General features: G+C 44.2%; 1 protein-coding gene across 2 annotated transcripts in view; it reads left to right on the top strand.

Annotated features, from left to right (window-relative positions):
• The window catches only part of NRBP1 (nuclear receptor binding protein 1), a 43,728-nt gene that overhangs the window by 13,934 nt on the left and 7,819 nt on the right, over positions 1 to 21,975 (top strand). The window contains exons 3-9 of one of the 2 annotated variants that reach the window (XM_040598751.1): positions 3,727 to 3,849; positions 4,254 to 4,355; positions 4,448 to 4,537; positions 5,048 to 5,088; positions 6,391 to 6,485; positions 10,539 to 10,562; positions 21,801 to 21,884. In XM_040598751.1, the coding sequence (XP_040454685.1) occupies positions 3,727 to 3,849; positions 4,254 to 4,355; positions 4,448 to 4,537; positions 5,048 to 5,088; positions 6,391 to 6,485; positions 10,539 to 10,562; positions 21,801 to 21,884 (559 nt within the window). The remainder of the gene's footprint in view (positions 1 to 3,726; positions 3,850 to 4,253; positions 4,356 to 4,447; positions 4,538 to 5,047; positions 5,089 to 6,390; positions 6,486 to 10,538; positions 10,563 to 21,800; positions 21,885 to 21,975) is intronic. The other variant, XM_040598752.1, reaches the window with a different exon arrangement.

Below are 21,975 nucleotides of genomic sequence, written 5' to 3'. Positions count from 1 at the left end.
CCACTTTGCTGATCACAGAGAGGGATGTGGAACAGTGATTTGGCAATCTGAACAAAGGAGTAATTTGCAGTTGCATTTTCAGTTGTCTGTTTGCATTTTTCCCCTTTTACTCTTCTGCCCAAGTTGTTGAATCTCCTTTTGTGCTGAGAATTACTGTCAGTAATGTCAGATGGGTTTAGTGTCTTGAGTCATATGTGGTGTCCTGGAATATTGCCTATGAGTCATAGAAATTGTGGTAAACTTGCCCAAAAATGGGAGAAGAGATGATAAATCCACATCTGCTGGCTGTATTATCGGGGCAGATTTTGAGTAGTTGTTGTTACTTGATTAATCCAGTAAACCGAGAAGGTCTTTGGATAGTCAGCAGAAGGAAGGGAATATAATAGATGCATGGGCAGTGGGTGTTGGTAGTCATGGCTTTTATCTTGGCCCTCAATACTAACACATCTGCCTTTCTGTTGGCTCTTGGCTTGTTTATTATTAAATTAAAGCCTTTTGGCATTCAGCTTTTAGTTGTATGAGGTGTTCTTATATTACTGTCATTCCTAAGGTATTTCTTATACTGAAATTTGAAGGAGTAAATGTTTTGTCCTTAATTATCTTCAGTCTTTCAGCTTTCTTTAATGATGAAACATAACAGACCTTGTCTGGTATTTAGATGTTGATATCAGTGTGTGTGTGTATGTGTATATATATATATATATATAAAAAAAAACCAACCCAAGTTCTTATGGTAAATATGATTAATGTCTCCTTAAATCAAATCTCAGACCTTTCGACCTTCAGTTGTGCAGGAGGCAGGGGGTGGGAAGAGAATGGGATTGTTCATGCTAAGCTGCTTTTCTCTTGTGATTGTTTTCAATAGTTATTTTCTGTAGATCAGGTTGTCTTTAATTGTGGCCTATATTCTTTATTCCTACCTGTGTCAGTCCATTGCATCTGGTTTTATCATAATAATTTACTGCTCAGTTTACTGAGCAATCTATGTCACTCTGGTTGTACTGTTCTTGCAGTATGTCATCTGCAATTTCAGAACATGGGATGTCATTGGGCCTGCTAGGATTCCCTTGGAAGATCACAGAAAAGAATCCTACCTATATTGATTGGCTTTCAACCTAAGTTGTCAAGCTACTGATGGGGTAGAATAGAATAGTTCAGCTAGAAGGGACCTAGAAGGATCATCTGGTCCAACTGCCTGACCAAAAGCTAAAGCACGGTATTAAGGACATTGTCCAAACACCTCTTAAACACCGACAGGCTCGGGGCATCAACCATCTCTCCAGGAAGCCTGTCCCTGGGTTTGACCGCCCTCTCGGTGAAGAAATGCTTCCTCGTGTACAGTCTGAACCACCCCTGACACAGCTCTGAGCCATTCCCAGGCGTCCCATCCCTGGATCCCAGGGAGAAGAGCTCAGCACCTCCTTCTCCATGTCCCCTCCTCGGGAAGCTGCAGAGAGCAATGAGGTCGCCCCTCAGCCTGCCTCTCTCCAAATGAGACAAACCCAGAGTCCTCAGCCGCTCCTCTCAGAACATGCCTTCCAGCCCTTCACCAGCTCGCTTGTCCTCTTCCGAACACATTCAAGGTCTTTTGCATCCTGCTCAAACGGTGGAGCCCAGCACCACACACAGCACTCTGGGTGAGGCCGCACCACCGCTGAACACAGTGGGACAGGCCCCTCTCCTGACTGGCTGGGTTTGATGCCCCCGGGATGCAGTTTGCCCTCTGGGCTGCCAGGGCTCACTGTTGGCTCCTCGAGAGCTGCTGCCCACCAGCACCCCCAGGCCCCTTTCTGCAGGGCTGCTCTCCTGCTGCTCCTCTCCCAGTTTAGCCTTGTGCCTGGCGTTACTCCCTCCCAGGTGCAGAATCTGGCACTTGGACTTACTTGTTCCATTTCACGCTGTTAATTTCCCAGTACGTCCATCTATGTAGATCCCTCTGCAAAGCCTCTTGTCCATCAAGAGAGTCAATAGCAGTTCCCAGTTTAGTGTCCAAGGAACAGGTATTTATAATGCAAACATTTTTAGTTCATATTATACAACAGTAACCTTATTACCTCAGTGGACTCCTTTCTCTGCTCACAGTTCTCATGCGTGCATGTCCTGTCACTGTGTTAGTCCTTGTTATTATGCATTGTATTAGGAGCTTATGTTCAGCTGATTGTTGAGGTCACCTCAAGTTCTTCTTGGTACCTACCTCCTACAGCAGAGTTTCTTTATACGTACAAGCCCTAGGTTTTTTTGCATTTCAGTATGGTCAGCTGGATGCTTTGAGTCTGTACCCAGTCTGCCAGAGTGAAAAGCACTGTCCATTGGAAACTAGTCTCTTTCTCTTATTTAGTTTTATTAGTTAGGAAATGACTGATAACACAATACTATTGTATAGTGTTCAATTCATTTAAGTGTTGTGGGTGGCAGAACATTTGCATCAATTCTCATTAGCATAACACTGTAGATGAAATAGAGTAAATTTGATGATGTAAAAGTGTCTGCCAAGGGGGAAGGGATTTTTGAGGAAGCCCTTATATATGGAAAGAGGCTTCCAGCAAATGGGATGCTGATGAGGTCCCTAGTGAGGGAAGAGTAGGTGAGACAGTACGAATAGGAAAAGCTGTGAAGCCAGGACTTCAAGGTAATACAAGTGGAAGATGGGTCTGGGTTTGCTAGCCAAATCTTTGTATTAGCTTTTACCTCAAGGGGATAATTGGGTCAGCTGAAAGTGGAGTGATCCTGGGTATGTGGCCAGCTGATGGTGAATAGCAATGGTTGATGGTTGACACTTAAAAGGTAAATTCTATTCTTTGTGTTCTCTGAGTAGTTTGAGATGGGAATCTGGTTTGATCACTGTGCATTGCCTGGTGCAGTAGGACTTTAACTATGACTGTAACTTCTGCATGCCTGTGAAAGAGCTGTAAAAGGCATTGCAAAACAACAGATGCTCTAGATGTTGGAGGAAGGGAACACATGTACATCTTTGGATACTGCTACATGTCTGAGGAAAAACAGTATTATGGTAAACACTACTTCTGGGAGTGTTTGTCTTGTACCCATGCAGGTCTTCTAGCATTAAGTGCCTCCACAGCACTAGCCATGCTCTGCTTTGAACTCTTGCTTTGTCAGGTCCCCTCCTCTCCCCTTGCTGCTTTCTCAGTGTTCATCTATGTCTTTATTAGGTACGGATGTACTTGTGGTGGGTGAACTTTTGCATTTATTAACTAAAGAAATTATTGTAGCAGTTTCAATGTATAATCAGTTCCTAAGTGTTCCCAACTTGCAACTTTCCCTTTGGTTCTCTCTGCTTGGATCAGTTTCCCCTCTTGAGTTTCATGTCTTACCACCTTTCAGAAAATTCCTCCAGAAAGTTATGTCTGAGCTCTTGACTTTTGTTGTATCCCTTTTGTACAGTTGGAGGGTGGGGTTTTTTTTTTGTGGTTAAATTAACTACAGATATCACGAAACATAAAAATCTAATGTTTTACTATAAAACAGCCTTTGTGCAGAAGTAGTTTTCCCTCGGATATGCCCAGGACTTGTTGGTTATGTGGCCTACAATGTACTCATGTTTGGGTGTGTCCCATTCCTGAAATATATGTGCACAGTCCTGTCCTGGAATGCTTGTTTAATTAAAAGTTAATATGCAAAGTTCATAATAATCAAATGAAGGAGGCATGGTAATGATCTGGTCTTGCTGGCTTAGTACTCACATCTCTCTCCATCCTGCTCATACAGGTGAATCAGCGCAATGTCCCAGGGATTGATAGCGCTTACCTGGCCATGGATACAGAGGAAGGCGTGGAAGTTGTTTGGAATGAGGTTCAGTTTTCTGAGCGGAAGAACTTTAAGCTTCAGGAAGTAAGTCAGTGTGTTTCTCAGCAAGATGTGGGAAACATACCTTGCACCAGGGTGGGATTATAGATATTGGTGATCTTTCATGTGGTTTATCAGCTAGATTTGGAGTGCTGTGCTGCTCAAATGTAGCAAATTCAGCTTAAGCCTGACCTGTGCAGAAAATGTGACAGAAAATGTGCACAACTGTTGTTGTGCTATTTCCATGGGCTCTTGTGTTGATTTAGTCTTGGTGATCAAACCAAGCTCAGCTAAGTTTCGGTGTAGGATGAAATCACATACTGTTTGTTCTTAGCATAGGGGCTTGAAGTGTACAGTGTTGTTTAAGGGGACCAAGACCCAAGAAAAAAAGTAAGATACAGGCTGATGTGGTCCCTGATGTAACATGTCTTTGTCTTTCTGATGTTAAGGAAAAAGTCAAAGCGGTGTTTGACAACTTAATTCAGCTGGAACATCTGAACATTGTGAAGTTTCACAAATACTGGGCTGATGTGAAGGAGAATAAGGCCAGGGTAAGTAAAGCAAATGGTCTTTTGGGGTTTCTCACTGTATGTCCTGTAGGTAATCGTGAAGCAGAGGATAATGTCTCATACTTCTCTTACAGGTGATCTTCATCACTGAATATATGTCTTCAGGGAGCTTGAAACAGTTCCTGAAAAAGACAAAGAAAAACCACAAAACTATGAATGAAAAGGTAACTACTTTTTTTTCATGTATGCCTGTGTTTGCTTAGTGCTATCAGTGTCTGGAGAGCTCAGCAGAGGATCCTGATGAATGAGAAGGCAACCTGGTGATAACATGTGGCTGCAATTCCTTTTGATTACTGTAAAGTAGTTTAGTTGCAGGTTCTTCTGGACAGCTGTTCTGTTTGTTTCCAGCAGTTCTGCACTTTCATATGTATGATGTGACAGGCACATCCCTTTCCATGTATGCATACAGGAAAGAGGGAAGGTGTCTGTGCATGAGAGGAGTTAGGAGGGGAGGTGTATTTCTTGACCTATATAGATATGTAGAAACTAAACTGAGCATGTGAATACTGATTGTCTTAAGTTCTTGCTTTGCTACACACCTGTACTGGGTGAAGGCTAAGATGCCACAGAATGGAAAATATATTCCTTCACATGAACAGGGTATGAATTGCAGAACTAGGGATTAGTTCTTCTTCCTTGAATGATTTTTATCCTTTTTGCTCCTGTGTCTGTAGGCCTGGAAGCGATGGTGTACCCAGATCCTTTCTGCTCTCAGGTATGCAAGTCACTGATGTTGTGGTGTGACCTCTTTTGTGCTAGAATATTAAAAGCTGTAAACATACATGCTGCTAAATGTTAGCAAGCTTCGTGGAACGGAGCTTGGAGAGCACTTTTAGTCACCCAGCCTGATTCTTATCCCAGTCACGGTCTGCAGAGTGTCAGCAGCACTTCCTATAACAATCCCAGAGTCTTCATTTAGACAGTGTTGGAGCCTTTAAAATAGAGAAACAGGGCAATGTATGTTTTAGATCCCAGCAGTTGTGACATAGCGAGTGTGGGAGCAGAGCATCAGGGAGCTCTCCAGAGTATCCAGCTTTATAATGTGGATCTAACTGTGGCCAAGAGGATGTTGCGAAGAACTCTCAAAGAAATCAAATTCCACATGAGGGAAGTGAGGAAAATTTTCCTAGTTGTGGCAGGCTGCAGCCCTGTAGCATGCAGTGAATTCATAATTAATGTGGTGTGATGTTGTTAGAAGCCTGTGTGGATCTATATGTTTCTTGATGTAGATCTTCTGCAGCCATCTTAGTGTGACACAGTTGAATAGCATCTGGGTTTTTTGTTTTGGTTTTAAAGGCTCTTCTCTACCTGAGTCAGATTTGGTGTGTAGCTAGTAATAGCCTCAGAAGAGCAATAACCCAGATGTCAGAGCACTCCGTAGAGAAAATTCTGTTGCCATTTGGCTAAGTGTGGCTGTTGATGAATAGCTGGGGTTCTAATAAGCTTTTGGGAGCTGACAGTCCTTATTTGTGCTGGCTGCCAACATAAAACCAAGCGGAGTGAGGTGCGAAAACAGGTAGCCTCATATATACCTGGGACCCTAGCACTGAAAGGCTTTATTTGTGCCTGCTGGAAAACATGACCGATATGTTTGTACGGCACTGAGTGCCTTTTTGATGCCCTATGAGTAGGGTCAGAATAAGGCTGTAATATTTTTGGTATGAAATTTGGAGGCTGTTAGCATCCATCTAGCTGTATTGGGGTGGATGAAATAGTTTCTTTATCCTTGGTATCCTGCATTTCTTGGGAACTGATCAGAGAAAGCTTTCTTTTCCCCCATGTTCTGGAGATTGTCCATTAGAGACAATTGCTTAATTTTCATGATTCTTTCCTAGCCTAGAGGCTGATGTAAAGTCACTTAATTGTACCTCCCTGCTACTGTAAATCCCTGGCATGTGTCCTTTACCCTCCTGTTCTCTTCTGATGTTGCTTGAGAGAGGGAAGGGATGAAGGAGTGGGAGATTCCTGGCCTCAGCCTCAGTAGTCTTCTGACCAGTGCTCTTTTCTGAATCTTTAGCTACCTCCACTCCTGTGATCCCCCAATCATCCATGGTAACCTGACCTGCGACACCATCTTCATTCAGCACAACGGATTGATCAAAATTGGGTCAGGTAAGGCTTGTTGGAGGTGACACTTGCCTATGAGACAAACTGTGCAAACAAAGGCACCTAATCCTTTCAAGGTTATCTGTCATGTTAGGCATGTATGTACGTACACATGTTCCTCCACCTCCACATCAGTTTTGCCAGAGATTGGTAGTTGAATTCACTTTTGGTTGGACCACCTTCAGGTGCAGGAGGGACTGCTACTGGATACTATTTCCCTTGTTAGCCCCTTCATCAGTTTTTGATCTCAAGGGACTGACCCGAGAAATGGTGCTGAAGCTCTCAAGTTCTGTATGCACATTATCCTTAAATTTATCTCCCCTGCAATCTTTTTCATGGTAATACACTCATGGTTCTCTTCCCAGTGTTGTGAAGCTTTGAGAGCTGTGTCCAGTGAGGCAGTGAGTGTTTCTTGTAGCAACCAACATTTATCAAGCTTATAGTCTCTGGCTGCAGGGAGCTGCTTGCCTTGGCATCCCCATCCAGCATCATTCACTTTGGCCTGGACTACAGGATGCTGGTTTGCCTTGAGTTTGTTTGGCAAAGACGTGCCCTGTTCAGGCAGCTATGCTGTGCTGAAATCTTTTATCTCATAAGTAAGAAATGATTTTTCTGGCAGTGCAGTACATCCTTGCATGCTCTGTTCTTTTGCACCTTTGCTGTTCCTATGTCTCTCAAAATCTGTCTGCAGTTGGGATGTTTTATATTGTACCTTGACATAACCTTTCAAGGGACAGATTTGCTATCTGTCTTCCAACTTGTGCAGGTGTTCTCAAACCTGAGGAGTGTGTACTGTAGGCTTTTGTCTGTGTGAATTCTTGGTTTGATGTTGGCAGTGTACAGGAAGGAGTGCTGTGCTTCATCTGTCATCTAAAAGTAGCCTCTCCACAACCTGAAGACCTCTAACTTTCCTCTCCATCAAAGAATTCTTGTGTTGCCTCTTTTGTTCCAGAATTGGGGTCTCTATTCCCTGTAACAAACCTCTGATATGTGCTTGTACCCAGGGAGGCTGGGTCATGACAGAAGGAACACTCAGTTCTCTGCCTTTAAACTTGGTGACTTACTCTTCACACAGACTGATGACATCATGGGGTTCACTTTATTATCTTTCCTTGACTTTGTCCAGGTGGAAGATTTTTCCAAGAGTTGTGTACATCTGATACCTGTATGCTGGCAAACGCAACTGGCTCCCTGGCATTGAATTCAGGCCACTTACAGGAGGTCTATAATAGACTCGAGTACATAAGAGATCCTTCTCTTTCTAGTTTAGTTTAAAAGTATTGAGATGCAGTCTCTCTTATTGGTAGCCAGCACTTTGTCTGTAGAAACAAACCATTCGAAGTTGGTATCTAGAGCCATGGCTTTCTCCAAGAGGGAGGCTCTGCAGATGAGCAAACATGACATTCTCAAGAGCATTCAGACTCCCAATGCTGCTATTCAGAGGCTGTCATGAATAAAGGTGGCTCTTCCAGTGTGTGTCACAAACAGTTGCCTCAAGTAGAGTTACACCTTTGCACCAATTCTGTAGAGCTTTGCTACTGTTAGGCATGGTGGGAGGGACAGAGGCAATTAGATTGGTGTGCTCTTTCGGAGTGCTGGGTGCATGTGTGCTGTAACAACTGTATCCTCAGTGAGAAAAGGACATGTGCTGGGAGCGTGACTGTGCAGGAGCAGTGCTGAATTGCAGTTGTTCCTGAAAAAAACTTTCTTCTGCTTTGCAGTTGTAGCCTGCCTCGCTCACCTTGTGTTCAGAAGTGAAGTGATTTATCTAGGAAACTAAACTGGTGCTTTCTTAAAAAAGGGAAGTGAGCACAAGTGGACTTGTGATTAGAAGAGGAATCCTCCAGATGTGAAAGCTATGGCTCCAGTGCAAGCCGGAATTAAAGCTGCTGGTGTTGCAGAATGTACTCTTGTTGCTCTAGTGTCCACCCAACTAGGAGACTTAAAACTACGTCATCAGAATTGCTGGCTGTATTTGAGCTTGAGGTTCTCTAGTAGTGCTGCCTGTGCAGTAGCCAGACAGGCTATTTTCACATTCAGGCCCCAGAGCAATAGTCACTTTGGCCTAACGTTGTCAGTGACCCCCATGTTTATTGCTTCATGCAGTTACTTCTTACAGCTGGCTGGTATCTGAAAACTTTCCTGTGTTTACTTAAAATGAGCAGGGCAGTAATTCTCATGGATTTAAAGGGAACAATGATTCGGTGCACTATGATCTGCTCTTTGATACCATGTCTGTCCCCAGCACCATTCTGGGCTATGCTCTCGAAAGCTCCTCTTCGCTCTACTTTAAGCAAAAGGGAATACTTGCTGAATGTGTGGAAGAGATTTGGGGAAAGAAAGTTGCTAGTGTGTTCTGCAGAACATCCTCCTGTCTGCTCGGTGAGGAAGTACTGAAAGAGTAGTGCCTGTGACTTGTGTTGCATCGGAAATGGCTGATACGTACTTGTTCCTGTAACACCTGTTTAGGTGTGGAAGCAACCCTTCTGCCCATCACTCCTTGCTGCTACTTCAGATTGCAGAAGCACATGCACTGACAGGACTAACCGCTGTTTTTCTTGTTCTGCATGTAATTCTGGATCAGTCTTTTTTCTTTTTTTTTTTTGTAGAGCCACCTGTGCATTTCAGGGACAAGAGAGATTAATTTAGTAGTAGGATGTTGCTATTGCACTGAGTTTTGGGAAGAGGGATGAAATCTTTTTTTGCTGGGTGTCATCTGTCAAAGAAAAAGGGAGTGGGAAAGAGGGAGGATTTCTCATACTGCTTAAATGCCAAAGCCATCCATAATCCATTAATTTACTTTTTTTTTTCCCCCAGTGCCATAAAATGCAGGGTTAATAGATTTCAGGAGGAAAAGTGTCACATGAATGGAGAGCTTTGGAGAACTTGTTATGAGGATAGGAAAGACACCTACAGTTCTTAAACTTGCCACTGGTGTTCCCAGAGACTTAGATGTTCCAGCTGCTTTCTGGAGTTGTGGTCAGATGAAAACATTCCTTGTGAGAGATCCAAGCTGTTTTCTGTGTAATTTTCCCCAGGATCCCCATGTAACACCTCATTGCATATGTGCATACCTGTATTGTCTAACAAGTAGACCTGCGAAGGGAGCATGTTGCAAGATGTTTACTGTGTCAGGTTGAAGGTACTCTGAGTGTGAAGGAGAACTGTGTGTTTAGACAGGGTGTTCGCTGCTGCTGCTGCTTGCTGGCGTTCAGCAATGTTGAGAGATGTTTCTTGTAATTCTCATTGGAAGTGTAAGAGCCAGTCACAGGTGGAAAGAGTTGATGGGTTTGAATTGAAAATCCTTTTGGGCAGCTCTTGGAGTGCCCCAACAGAACTGAGGCCTCATACTGGAGTGTCTTGTAGAGTGTCTTCTGGCGCCCCTGAGACAGGGCAACATGCTAGCATGTGCCGAGTGAGACTTCCAGTAGAGGACAGGGGCAAGCTTAGTGTTGGGGTAGTGTATCTTTGAGTAGTGCCTCCAGGCACTTGGCTGATGCATATGCTTTCCTGTCTCTGACATATCTGACCTCTAGGATTCTTTATATGCTTAACTGCAGTCTGTCCAGAGTCTCTTTTCAGTTCCAGGCCAAGGTGCTGGGAGACTGAGTCTTACTTGGTATTAACTCTGCCATTAAATTATGTGGCTAGGTATGTAAGTATGGGTTCTGCTGCCAAGATCTGTGCCCAGGAGAATCTGCTGGGATGTAGGGGAAGGTAGTAGTTTGCTGAATGGAGTGCTAAGGGACTGTAGAGCACTCGCAGAAAGAACAGAATTTCCAGTTTCTTAACCTCAGAGTTGGCTATAATTGTCTACTTGGTCAGAGGTGTGTGTCTCGTCCCCCTTGCCCCCTCTAGTTCTCAGTTAGAAATACTAATGTTCCTTATGTATATTTTAAAAAGGTGGCTGGAGGCAGGCCAGATTCTCAGTCTTGTCCATGTTTTGCCATGATTCTGACCTAGCTGTCTCTTATCGATGTTAACTGCTTGCTGTTTCATCAACTCATTGACTTCTATCTCGTTTTACTTCCCGCTTACGGGCTGCTCTGTTACCAACAGTCTTTCATAGGATATTTGCTAATGGTGAGCAAACTTCTCCGCTCCTGTGATGTGACTACCACTATATATGTAACGTACATGATTTTATTTTTGTGTGTGTATATATATATTTATATATATGATGTGTGTGTATATCTATTTGTAACACACACAAACATACACACTCTCTTAATTTATTTATACAGTGTTCCCTTGCTATAAGGCTGGTGTGTAAAACTGTTTGGCTTAGGTGCATCCCACTTTGAGACCTTGTGTTCTGTGCTGGAATGTGAACTGTTCCTTGTGCTGTCAGCCAAAGCCTTACAGAGAGGGAGCACTGCCCTTTGTGAAGTCTCCTGGTTGTTAGCTCTCTTCCTCTCCTTGTTCTTAGTGTGCTAGTCCATGGACCCTAGTGCATGTTGGCTCCTGCATGTCAAGCCAAGCGGATGCGTTGTTCTGAGCTCTTCCCAGCTGAACTTTCCATATACATTAGACTCTTTCCTGCTACTGCTCTGCTAGATTTGGCTGGGCACCAGACCTGGACTAGCCTTTGCTTTGTGCTTGGCTATCCAATTGCTTGCTTGTAGTTTTAACTCCTTAGATGTTTTAAGATAAATGTTTCGGTGAATGTGCCTGGCTCCTGATGGCCAGAGGGACATCCCACCCAAATGAGTCCCTGATTGTGAAGTAAAGGTTTACTATTTGTTTCCCCAGTCAAAGCTCTGTATTTGGGGACACTTGTGCATATGAGGAGGGAGTTGGGGTGGTGGGGGCTAGAAAAGGATTTGGGTGCTGCAGTTTGTAAGCCCATTAAATAGAACGCCACATTTACATTTAAAGTAATTACTTACTTTATTTTTTACCATCAGAGTTGTTCTCCGTGGTTAGAGTGTGTTTCTACTGAGTTGAGAACCTACCATCAGCTGGAAGTGGTGGAAAGAGAAGGGCCTGTCCACATGGGTTCTGTGCCTTCCCAGTGTTTGCAGGAGCAGGATGTGGCACGCTGCTCTGCGTCGCCAGCAGAGCAGAGGCTCTCTTAAAAATTTAAATCTGGGACCTTACACAGCTGATGGGGAAGTTGGTGCAGTTAGGACATGTAGCATTAGGAGGACAGATTTCCTTGGTGACAACTTGTTGATCAGAGTGCTGCAAGTTGGGCTGTGGCAGTCGCATGCAGCAGGCTGATTTTATGGGGTGGAAGAGGCAAGGTGCAGCAGCAGCAGCCAGACTGGTCCAGGAACAAACCCAGAGAGTGGGAACATGACTGAGCCTGGGTGTCAGCATGGCTTCAATCACACTGATGGCAACAAGGCTTAAGATTAGCAAGCCATTCCTCAGAAATCAAGTCACTGCTGCAAGCAGAACAAAATGCTGTCATTCTAGCAAGGCAAGAAGGGCCTCAGCCAGTGGTCTCCAGGCTTAAGAAGATGTTGTGGTTTCTAGCTTGTGCTGAAACAGCATCAGATGGCCTAGAAATACTGAGCTTTCTTGGCTGGTTTCTTGAGAACTTGTTTTAACATTACTGTTGTATTACTAGTTACTGCTCATATGAGAGCTGGAAATGGTTTAATCCTTAGATCTTGAACAGTGATTTGGGTTTGAAAACACTAAATATAGGGTATAAGCCTTCTGTTTTGCTTGAGCATTGAGCTAATAAGGTTGTGAGTGACATGCTTTCATAACTAACTAATCTTATTTTAGTCATTACCTCACTCTTGGATTTTGTTACCTGGTATTTAAAGACTTGTCATGGTGGTTTTCATATCCTTAACAGACACCTGAGACACTGAGTAGGTGATGTAGAAATAAAATAGGGGTTACTAGGGTATCTTGGATTTGTGGGGTTTTTTGTTTGTGTGTTTTAACTAAGGTTTGGTTTGGAGAAAAAATAATGGATAGCTGAAATCAGTGGTCAGAAAAATCTAATGTAAAAATGGAAAACTTCTTCACCCAAGTTGGCATTCCTTTTGGAAGATTTAACAGGAATTTATGTAGTTTAGCTTCTAGTTGCACAATTTTATGTGTAGAGCATGTCCTCTACCAAGCCAAGCATTTTCAGTTGTTTAGAAACTTGGCAAAACTAAGGCAGGCTTTCACAAGCAGAGGAAAAGGTTTGTGTCTGACTACCAGTGCTGCTGAGAATGAGATCCAGCAGATGAGTAGTTCTGAGTGCAACTCTTTTTGCCCAGAATGGTTCAGAAAGTCCAAAGCGGTATGCAGGTTAGGTTTTTTCTTTTTGAAGGCTTCGTCTCACCTTGGTCTGTGTTGTCTTTGAGACTCCCAGCAGTGTAAAAGCCTCTCATAAAGTGAAGATTCTTCACACCTGGATTGTTCTTGAGAAACTGTTCAACAAACTGGATGGAATAGCACAAGGTTAATTTCTAATTGTAATAAAACTGACAGGCATCTCACAATCTAGCTGCTGTTAAGATTGCTAGATTAGCAAAAATGGTTACCAGAGACCTGCCTTGATTTTGTATATAAGCACACTCCTCAAGGCAGGAAGAGCAGTCATAGGTAAGTGACCATCAGTGGGCTTCTAATTGCTGTGGTTAGTTTTTGAAATTGCAACCAACACCTGACTGAATGTGTGTGTGTGTTATGATTTAATGTGTGCATTCGAGGGTAGGGTGGTGTTTTGGTTTTTTTAAGTCAGATTTAGTGATAAGAATTGGTGCCTTTGGTGGCCTCATTGCAAAGTCACCAAGTGGAATGCATACTTAACAGGTTTATCTCCTGCTATGCCTTGGTAGTAATAAACTCTCATTTTTATTTTGCAGAAGGTTTAAAAGCTGGCTCTTGCTTCATGTGCTTGCTTTCCTTGCTTAGTATACCTTCTTTGTGCTGCTGTGAGTCATATAATTCATGAAAACACCAGAAAACAACTATCTTCTAGACTGGTTGTAACTTTCAATTAAAGGGGATCTGTTAGAAAGTTTGAATTTCCCATTTTAGTGCTGCGAGTTATAAGAACTTGCATTTTCTGTGGTCAAACTTACTCTTTTTTTCTGTTGCATTGAAGGAGCCTGCTGCTTTAGCTTAGTTGGATTGTGGGTTTTTTTTCTCTGTGTGCATTTCCAGGATATATCAGGGGACATGTCTTATAGTTATCCAGGTCTTCATTTACCCATTTTAGTGTTAGTATGGCAGTTGCATATGTCCTGTCCTTTTGGGGTCCTTTGACTGACGGCATGTGGAACATTAACATTTTTGAAGACTCCTACATGCCAGTTCTTGAAAGATCACTTGAATACAAACTTAGCAGGTATTTACATCCCTGCATGCCAGTACATGCTCAGGGCTAACCTCCTGGAAACCAGTTCTGCAGATCAGGATCTTGGTGTCCTGGAGGACAGCAAGCTGACCATGAGCCAGCAACGGACCCTGCTGACAAAGGTGGCCAACAGCATCTTAGGCTATTTGGGAAGAGCATTGCTGGCAGATTGAGGGACGTGATCCTTCTTTTCAGCACCGGTGATACTATGTCTGGAGTGCTGTGTCTAGATCTGAGCTCCACAGTACAAGAAAGATACAGACCTACTGGAGCAAGTCCTGCACAGGGCCTTGAAGATACTTAAGGGACTGGAGTGTCTGTCCATGCAAGGGGAGGCAGAAAAAGCTGATACTGTTTGGCCTGGAGAGGAGTAGGTATAAATATACATACCTGATGAGAGACAGTGGAGGGAGCCAGTCTCTTCTCTCTAGTGCCCACTGACAGGACAAGAGGCAGTGGGCACAATTTGAAATACCCGAAGTTTCATCTAAAACAAGAATAACTTTTTTTTTTTTTACTGTGAGGGTAATCAAACACTGAAACAGGTTGCCCAGAGAGATTCTGGAGTCTTTCTCCCTGGAGATACTCAAAACTGAATTGCACGTGGTCCTGGGTGACCTGTTCTAGCTAACCCTGCTTGAGCGGGGGGGTTGACCTGTATTTTCAAGAGGTCCCTTCCAGCCTAGACAATTCTGTGATTTAGGCCTTAAGGCATGTGGGCCAAGTAGTGTATTCACTCTGGCTTCTGCTTTCATGGGGTGAGCTTTCCGGTTTATTAAGTCTTCCAAGGTCACTTGCACAGCTTCATTTTGGCATGTTGTGAAACAATGGTAATCTGTGATGTGAAGTCTGAAATTTGGGGAAGTTAAACTTGAAATACTCAAACTTGTGGACCCTAATTGCATTTTGTTTGAATATGTGTTTATACTGGTTCAATCCAAATTTCTGTTAAGAACTGCTCAAAACATGAAATAATTTTCATAGTCATGTTTGTGGACTATATTTTTCAGTGCACATCTGTCTTCTGGGAATAAATGATTCCCCCAGAGTAGCTTGCTCCCCAGCATTTCAGTGAATGTCTTTTCTTGTTTTTCTGTTTGAATGTAACTTTTGCACTGTGATGTGAGGCTACTGCAGTTAGTTAGTGACCTGCTGCTTCAGTTTTGAAAACTGAGGAAGAATGGCAATCCTGCTGCCCCTTCATATTTTTGATGTAAATACTATATTGCAGTCAGATGATGCAACCCAAGGAGGGGTTTGCCCAGTCCATGGAACCTTCATTCCTCTGGTCTAGAGCTTAGAACTTGGTTTTGTACGCAGATTTCAAATCTCCTACATGCTTTGTTTGGAATGAAGTTGCTTGTATCATGAACTCGTCCAGATAAAATGCTAATAAGCTACTGAGTCCTTGCTTAAGAGCCTGCAGCCAGGATTGACAAGTACTTATCTTACAGGTCCTCTTTGTCTGTTCTTGTGTCTACAGTCTTGCGTTTACTGCTCTGTCTACTCCCACTTCCTGCTTCCATGTAGTGGACGTGGTCAAACATGTCAGTTTAAAACTGAATGCTTTTTTACTTAAGCATAAAAATATCATCCACCACTTCACAAGAAATGTGATACTGTGTTATCTTCCTTCCATTTATTTCTATGCCCTTGCCACAGAGAAGGCTAATGATATCCTGGGCTGCATTAGGCAAAATATTTCCAGCAGACTGAGAGAGGGGATCCTTCCCCTCTGCCCAGCCCTGGAGAGGCCACCCCAGGAGCGCTGGCTCAGTGCTGGGCTCCCCAGCCCGAGAGGGGCACGGCCAGGCTGGAGAGGGTCCAGCGAGGGGCCACCAAGATGCTGTGGGACTGGAGCCCCTCTGCTCTGGGGCAAGGCTGCGGGAGCTGGGACTGCTCAGCCTGGCGCAGGGCAGGCTCAGGGGGTTGGATCCGTGTCCATAAACACCTGCGGGAGGGTGCCGAGGGGACGCAGGCAGCTCTGCCAGCGGTGCCCAGTGCCAGGACCGGAGGTGACGGACCCTAAATGGGTGCCAGGAGGGTCTCTCTAAACATCAGAAAATTACACATTTTTGGTGTGAGGGTGACACAGGCCCAGGTTGCCTAGGGAGATGATGGAGCATACATCCTTGGAGCTACTCAGAAGCAGTGTGGAGCAGCCAGCCTTGGATGTCCCTGCTTGAACAGGGGGTTTGGACAGGGTGGCCTCCTGAGGTCCCTTCCAACCTGAGCCACCCTGTGATTTTATGATTCCATATTAATTTCTGTGGAGAAGGATACCTCTCTCAAAGTCCATGAATTTTTTATATATTGGCTCTCTGTTGCAAGTACCACTGGTTCTGCTTCATCGGTATTTTCTCTGAAGTAAAATCTGGGCAGTGTTTTAAGCCAAGATTAGGTATACTACTCGGAAGTGATGTCAATGGATATGGCAAGAGCGAACATAGATGTAAGCAGCTGGGGGGCTGTTACCTGGCACTGGGAACTGTATGTAGTGAGCTTGTCATATACTGAACCTCTTTGCCCCTTCCTCGCATTAGATATTCAACTGTTAAAAATAATAAAACCCTTTTGCTCCTGGTGACTCAGTGTTGCAAATAACTCTGCAAACACTGTGTACAATCCCTGATACAGATCTGCAGGATGCTTGTATTCTCTGACCAACTTAAACCTGCCACTGCTTTTCCTGATTGACTCTATTTGACGGCTGCATGTTTCTTTTTGTTTCCAGTAACCTCCTAGTTCCTTATTTTCTAGGCTTTGTCCTCCCTCATAAAAATTCATTTACCATATTTGTGTGCAAAGTGAAATGTCTTGGTTTTGTGCAGTCTTACACTCTTTTAAAACAGTGAAAATGTCTTGAGCATATGAGTGTAAGCAATTAATAATGTGGCCTTATACCTATCCTGGCCCTGTGGCCATCCCTTTATGGTTGCAAACAGATGGTCTTTCATTCCATTGATTATATCTGAGTCCCTGTAGTGCTGGTTCAGTGCAGCATAGGTAAGGTGGTTAATTGTACCCTGTTGCTAGCTTGCGTAGCAAGCCTGGGACTAATCTCAAAGGTTAGCTGCTGATCCTTCCTGTTGTTATCTTGCTTTCTTCTGCTTTTTGAGCCTGCTGAAATCGGGAGTACAGTGTACTTGAACAGTTTACTAGAAGACTGGAGTAATACAGTCTTGCTTTGCAGAAAGCTTAGGCACTTGCAAGAGGCTGAGTGGCTCAATGGCCACTTCGGGAGGAAAGGAAGGATGTTTGGGCAGAGTGTCCTTCCTACTTGCAAGGAGGAAGTGTTGAATGCAGAACAAAGGTGTGCATGAATCAGACGGAGGATAAGAAGAAATGTCTTCTGCAACATGTAGTGTTTAAAAGGGCAGGTGGCTGTGTGATTGGGCATCTCTGCTAAAACCTGCCACTGGTGGGAGTTGGGAAGTAATACCATCAAATGCGTTCTTGGCTGACACTCCCACTGACCAATGCGTGCTCAGAGTTGTCAGTTTACCCTGGCGAGCTCCTGCTCTAGCATGTCCTTGAGGGTTTGAAAAGTTTAGCAGGCTTTGCGTGTTCCTGTAGTAATTCTGATTACTCTTTATGTTTTTATTTGCTCTTTATGTTTTTATTGTCAGATTGAGTTCAGCTACCAGAATGATCAGTCATGTCGTGCTATGTCTCGTAGTCTGCCCCTTGCTGTTGTCTTCTCTGTGGCTGAGAAAGGCATGTTTGTTGTTAATGTTGGTGATCTGGCTTTCCTTTTTGACCTTCATTGTTTTTGTTGCTTAAGATAACTGTCCTTAGCCTTTATGCATCTGAGCATTCACAGAATTAAGAGCCATCACTAGATGTATGTGTATGGTGGGTAGCAGCTATGTGTGAATCGGTCAGAAGAGCTTGTGTCAGAGGTACCTTAAAGTGTGTGTTCTTATCTTGTGCAGTTAAGAGTTTGCTTTAAAATGTGCGCTCAGGTGAAGCTCCTCTGAAGTTTTTCTGTGCTACGTGGCTTGCACACCAAAGTGACAGATCTACAATAGTGATTAGACCAGACCAAACCTGGTTTCTTGTCGCATCTTCTAAAATATTGTCATGACGTATAGCAGCGGTTTTTGTCTGCCCTGTTTAATGTGCTTACGAGGAGTTTTTCAGTTGCCTTCAGTAGCAGGTTGTTGCTGTCACAGTGATGAATGGAACAGACATGTGTCTGGTGAGGCTGTCTCTGCTTAGCTCTAAGGCATATAGTGAAGAATCTGGTAGTCTTATGCCATTGCCCTACTGTTGCATTGCTTCAGCTTTGCAGTAACAGAGCAAGGTTATGCATGTGACTTCCAGCCAAGTTGCACATGAGCTGTGATATGAACTGCTAGAACAGGAAAAAGGCTTGTCAAGTGTGGCTAATCAAATGCAGCTGCAACAGTGACAGAAAAACATGTTGAGGAATTTCAGCGTGATTCTGCTAGTTTGGAGGCACAAGGACCAGTATATTAGAAAGGCCAGGTTCCTGGATGACCTACAACAGCAAATTCAAAACTGCCTTTGTGTGTGTCTGCGTTGGAAGTTCCCACTGACAGTGCAAGCCCAGCTTTTTCCAGGAATGTGGGTGCCACTGCACAGTGTCCGTAGGACCTGGATGCAGAAAAACATATTATCAGTGAAGTGCAGACAGCCATTACAGATGGAGACTGGACTGGGATGCCATTGTACTTGCCTTTCTGGTGTGGGAGTGCCTGTGTTATGTCACAGGCTAAGGTTTCTTTGGATAATGCCTTTTTGTGATTGATTACTGCCTCTTCCCTGTTCTTAAACAGGGTCCAGGAGCAAAAGACAGAATGGCTAGATAGTGAATTGGCCCTTGCCATCCAACACGAGGTAGTCACAGTATTTAAAGACACATTGGAAAATTAAGCTAATCAAAACATCATTTGGAAGTTGACTTGGCTGATTCTGCTCCGTATTTGGTGGATTTGTATTGTCCTGGGTAGTACCGTGGCAGAGTTCCTGCCTGAGGACGCTGATCCAGCACTTGATGGCATGAGCTGAATTTCTGCAATGCTGTCACTGTTGACACAGTGCCTCTCTTGGGGCAGGCTGTGATGCCTCTGCCCTTCTCCAGGGGTCTGGCCCAGGCCGGACAGCAGTGCTACCCTGGCCGCAGCATCTTGGTGGTGGTTGCCAGACCTCTGAATGTACAGAACTGTGTAGCTGAAGAGGGGTTCCAGTTTACTCTTACCATCTGTTGTACTGATAAGAAAGGCAGAACAAATAGAAGACTTATTTAGTAAGTTTTATTTTACATCCCCAGATTGTCTCACTAGCTCATGGTAGTCAGATTGTCACATATGCAATAGATGTTAGGTTTAGCAAGGTTCACAAAAAAAAATCTGATAGTTCATGTACACTATATGCTGCACAACGACATTCAGTATTCTATTAAAAAAAAATATAAAATTTAGACTTTAGAACAGAAGGGTTTCTGACATCTTAAATACTTTGTTCTGCAAAAACTGGGACAGAGTATTAGTTCATAATAGTTATTGTAGACAGAAAACAAGCACATCTGGGATCAGCCAGATCCTGTGATTGCGTTACAGCCTAGGCCTCGGGGGAATGCCAAAACCTTAATGGTATGGGACACTGAGGGAAAACTTGTTCTTGATCACAAACTTCACAGTATTCAGGTGGCTGTGCATCTGCAGCAATATTGCATTTCTGGATGTGAACAGTCTCTGGCCCTTCATAGGGCTGTAGCTGTCCTTATCGGGTGGTATATTGTAGATTTAGGAGGAAGTATTTTTAGGTCCTACAAGTCTCCAGAAGAAGTTCTGAAAGTCATGAATGTGTCTGGGCTTTTTGTTTTTGTTTGTTAAGAAGGCAAACCCTCATTTGACAGTATTGAATTGTTTGTTTTTACAGTGGTGAATTGTTCTTTTGAGTAGAAAAGAATAAATTACTTAAAGTGGGGAGGGGCCAGTACTGTTAAACCTGATCTTGATTCCTTGGCCAAAACATCTACAGAGAGGAAACAGGAAAGAGCAGTAATGATGAGGAAATCCAGCTGCTGGAGAAGACCTGACACAGACCCTCCTCTCTTAGTAGCCACCTCTAGACCAGACATACACAGTGGGCTGCTGCCCATAGACAAAAGCAAGTTAACGGGATGTCTTCATTGTGGATATTTGGGAACCTCTTCAGAAGGCTCAGTATGAGAACCTGTTTTGCTGGACAAACTTTGGGTGATTTACCCTGTGTGCAGAGTCGGGCACTGGCTGGAGGCATGGGATGGGTAGAAGATCAGAAAGAGCTGCCCCACTGGAGGGGTTTGGAGTCCCTCGGACACTTAACAGCCTCAACATTAATGAGATCATAGAAATATGGGGAATGTGTGAAATTGAGGTAGGTCAGGATATCCTCCAGAAGCACAGGAAGGTGTTAGGGGACTGGACAAATTTCAGTTGTAAGTAACTTAGTAGTGCAAAATACAAAGCTGCACAGGAGTCCAGAGCTCATCATCTGGGCGCTGAGGAGGATCTGGTGTCTGCTAGCTGCTCAAGGAAGGAATTTGATGCACTTGCCTAGTGTGTGATGTTATGATCTGTTGGGGCAGGGTCCCTAGCAGAGAGAACTGGTGTGACTGCATGTAGCCCTGGCCAGAGCTGATCTAAAACTGTTGGTGTTACAGGGAAAATGCAGAGCAGGCCTTAAGAGGAAGAAAAGAATTTAGCTTACTTTGCTTTGTGCTGTTTAGCTGAAAGGACCTGGTGGTGACTGTAAACAGGTAAGCAGTAGGAATGAAGTTATCTTACTGGACTCCCAAGGTAAGAGCTAGCAGAGTAACAAAAAGCAGTAAACTACTCATGGATGGTTGGTTGGGAGAGTAGATGCTGGAGCCAGCTCAGTTTCCAATGCTTGAATATGGTGATATGACTTGGGATGCGCCACACAGCGAGGCTGAGCTGAGTTACCAAGGAAGATCCTTCCTGTCTCACTAGAGCCCAGAGAATGTCTCTTCTCTGAGGCTGAGAACTAGTTCAGTCTCACTCAACTGGGAATCTTCTTTAGCGTGTCCTGCCCTAATCCAGGAATAGCTGGAAAAATACAAGCCATTTGGCATGTTCCATGTAAGTCCACATTGTAGCAATACAGGACCAATTGTGGTTGTCCAGGAAGCTGCCAAAGTGGGAGATGGGCCTGAGACTGTGGGAATGGGCATGTTCAAGGGTGGGAGTAGAGCTTCAGGTGGGACGGTGATGCTCTGCTCCCTGCCTGCTTCTGTGTTTCTCCCTGGTGGAGCCAGCTGTTTCATTTTGGAGAGTGGCTTGCAGTCTTTTCAGAGGTGGCTGTCCCAAAGGCTCGTCTTTTATGGGACATCCATACTTGTGTTCTGCTTGTTGTTCTTGTGGCTGGGAGTTATTCCCTCCCTGTAGCTCTTGAGTGTGTTGTGGTTGTTGCTATGGAAGTGCTGGCTGCTGGGAGGCCTCTGGGTAGTCTCTCCCCATTCAGCAGCTTTGCTTGACCAGTCTTGAGGCAGTTGGACACCAGTGCCTTGCTGGTATGGGGAAGAGTTGCTTTGTAGGTCTATCCCTCTCCTAGAGCCCTGAGGTGGTGACTTAATTGCAGTGGTCTTGGCATCTCTGGCTGTTCCTAGGGCTTCTGTTACAGTTGACTTGCTTTGTGACAAATGCTATGGATCTACTTTAAGTTGGGTGCTTTCAGGACTCTCATTTCAACAGGGAGTCCTTCCCAGCTTGTCTTCCCATTTGACAGAAGTTGTCGTCTCCAGGTTTGCTCTTGGAGAGTAGTGCTAAGCTGCCTTAGTCAATCTGCAGCCAAGGAAACAATGGAGAAATACATCAGGGCAGGTGACCCAAGATGAGGGACTGATGAAGGGCCAACTTCACTCCGCTGTGCTGCCCCTTTGGGAACCACAGGGCCCTGGAGTTGCATGTGTTCCCTGGGATCTGGTTGGGGATGGGCTACAGCTTCCTGTATCCTAATCATTCATGACTTTCTTCTAGTGGCACCGGACACAATTAACAACCATGTGAAGACCTGTCGGGAGGAGCAGAAGAACCTACACTTCTTTGCCCCGGAATATGGAGGTATGGCGTGGCTACAGCTGCAAGGCTGGTTTTGTTGGCCTTATTAATGCTTACAAGCTGTTCTGCATCTTGTTTTCAGCTATAGACTCAT

Source organism: Falco naumanni, chromosome 6 (assembly GCF_017639655.2).
Source record: "Falco naumanni isolate bFalNau1 chromosome 6, bFalNau1.pat, whole genome shotgun sequence".
NCBI lineage: Eukaryota > Metazoa > Chordata > Aves > Falconiformes > Falconidae > Falco > Falco naumanni.
This window is presented reverse-complemented; position numbering and strand designations above follow the sequence as displayed.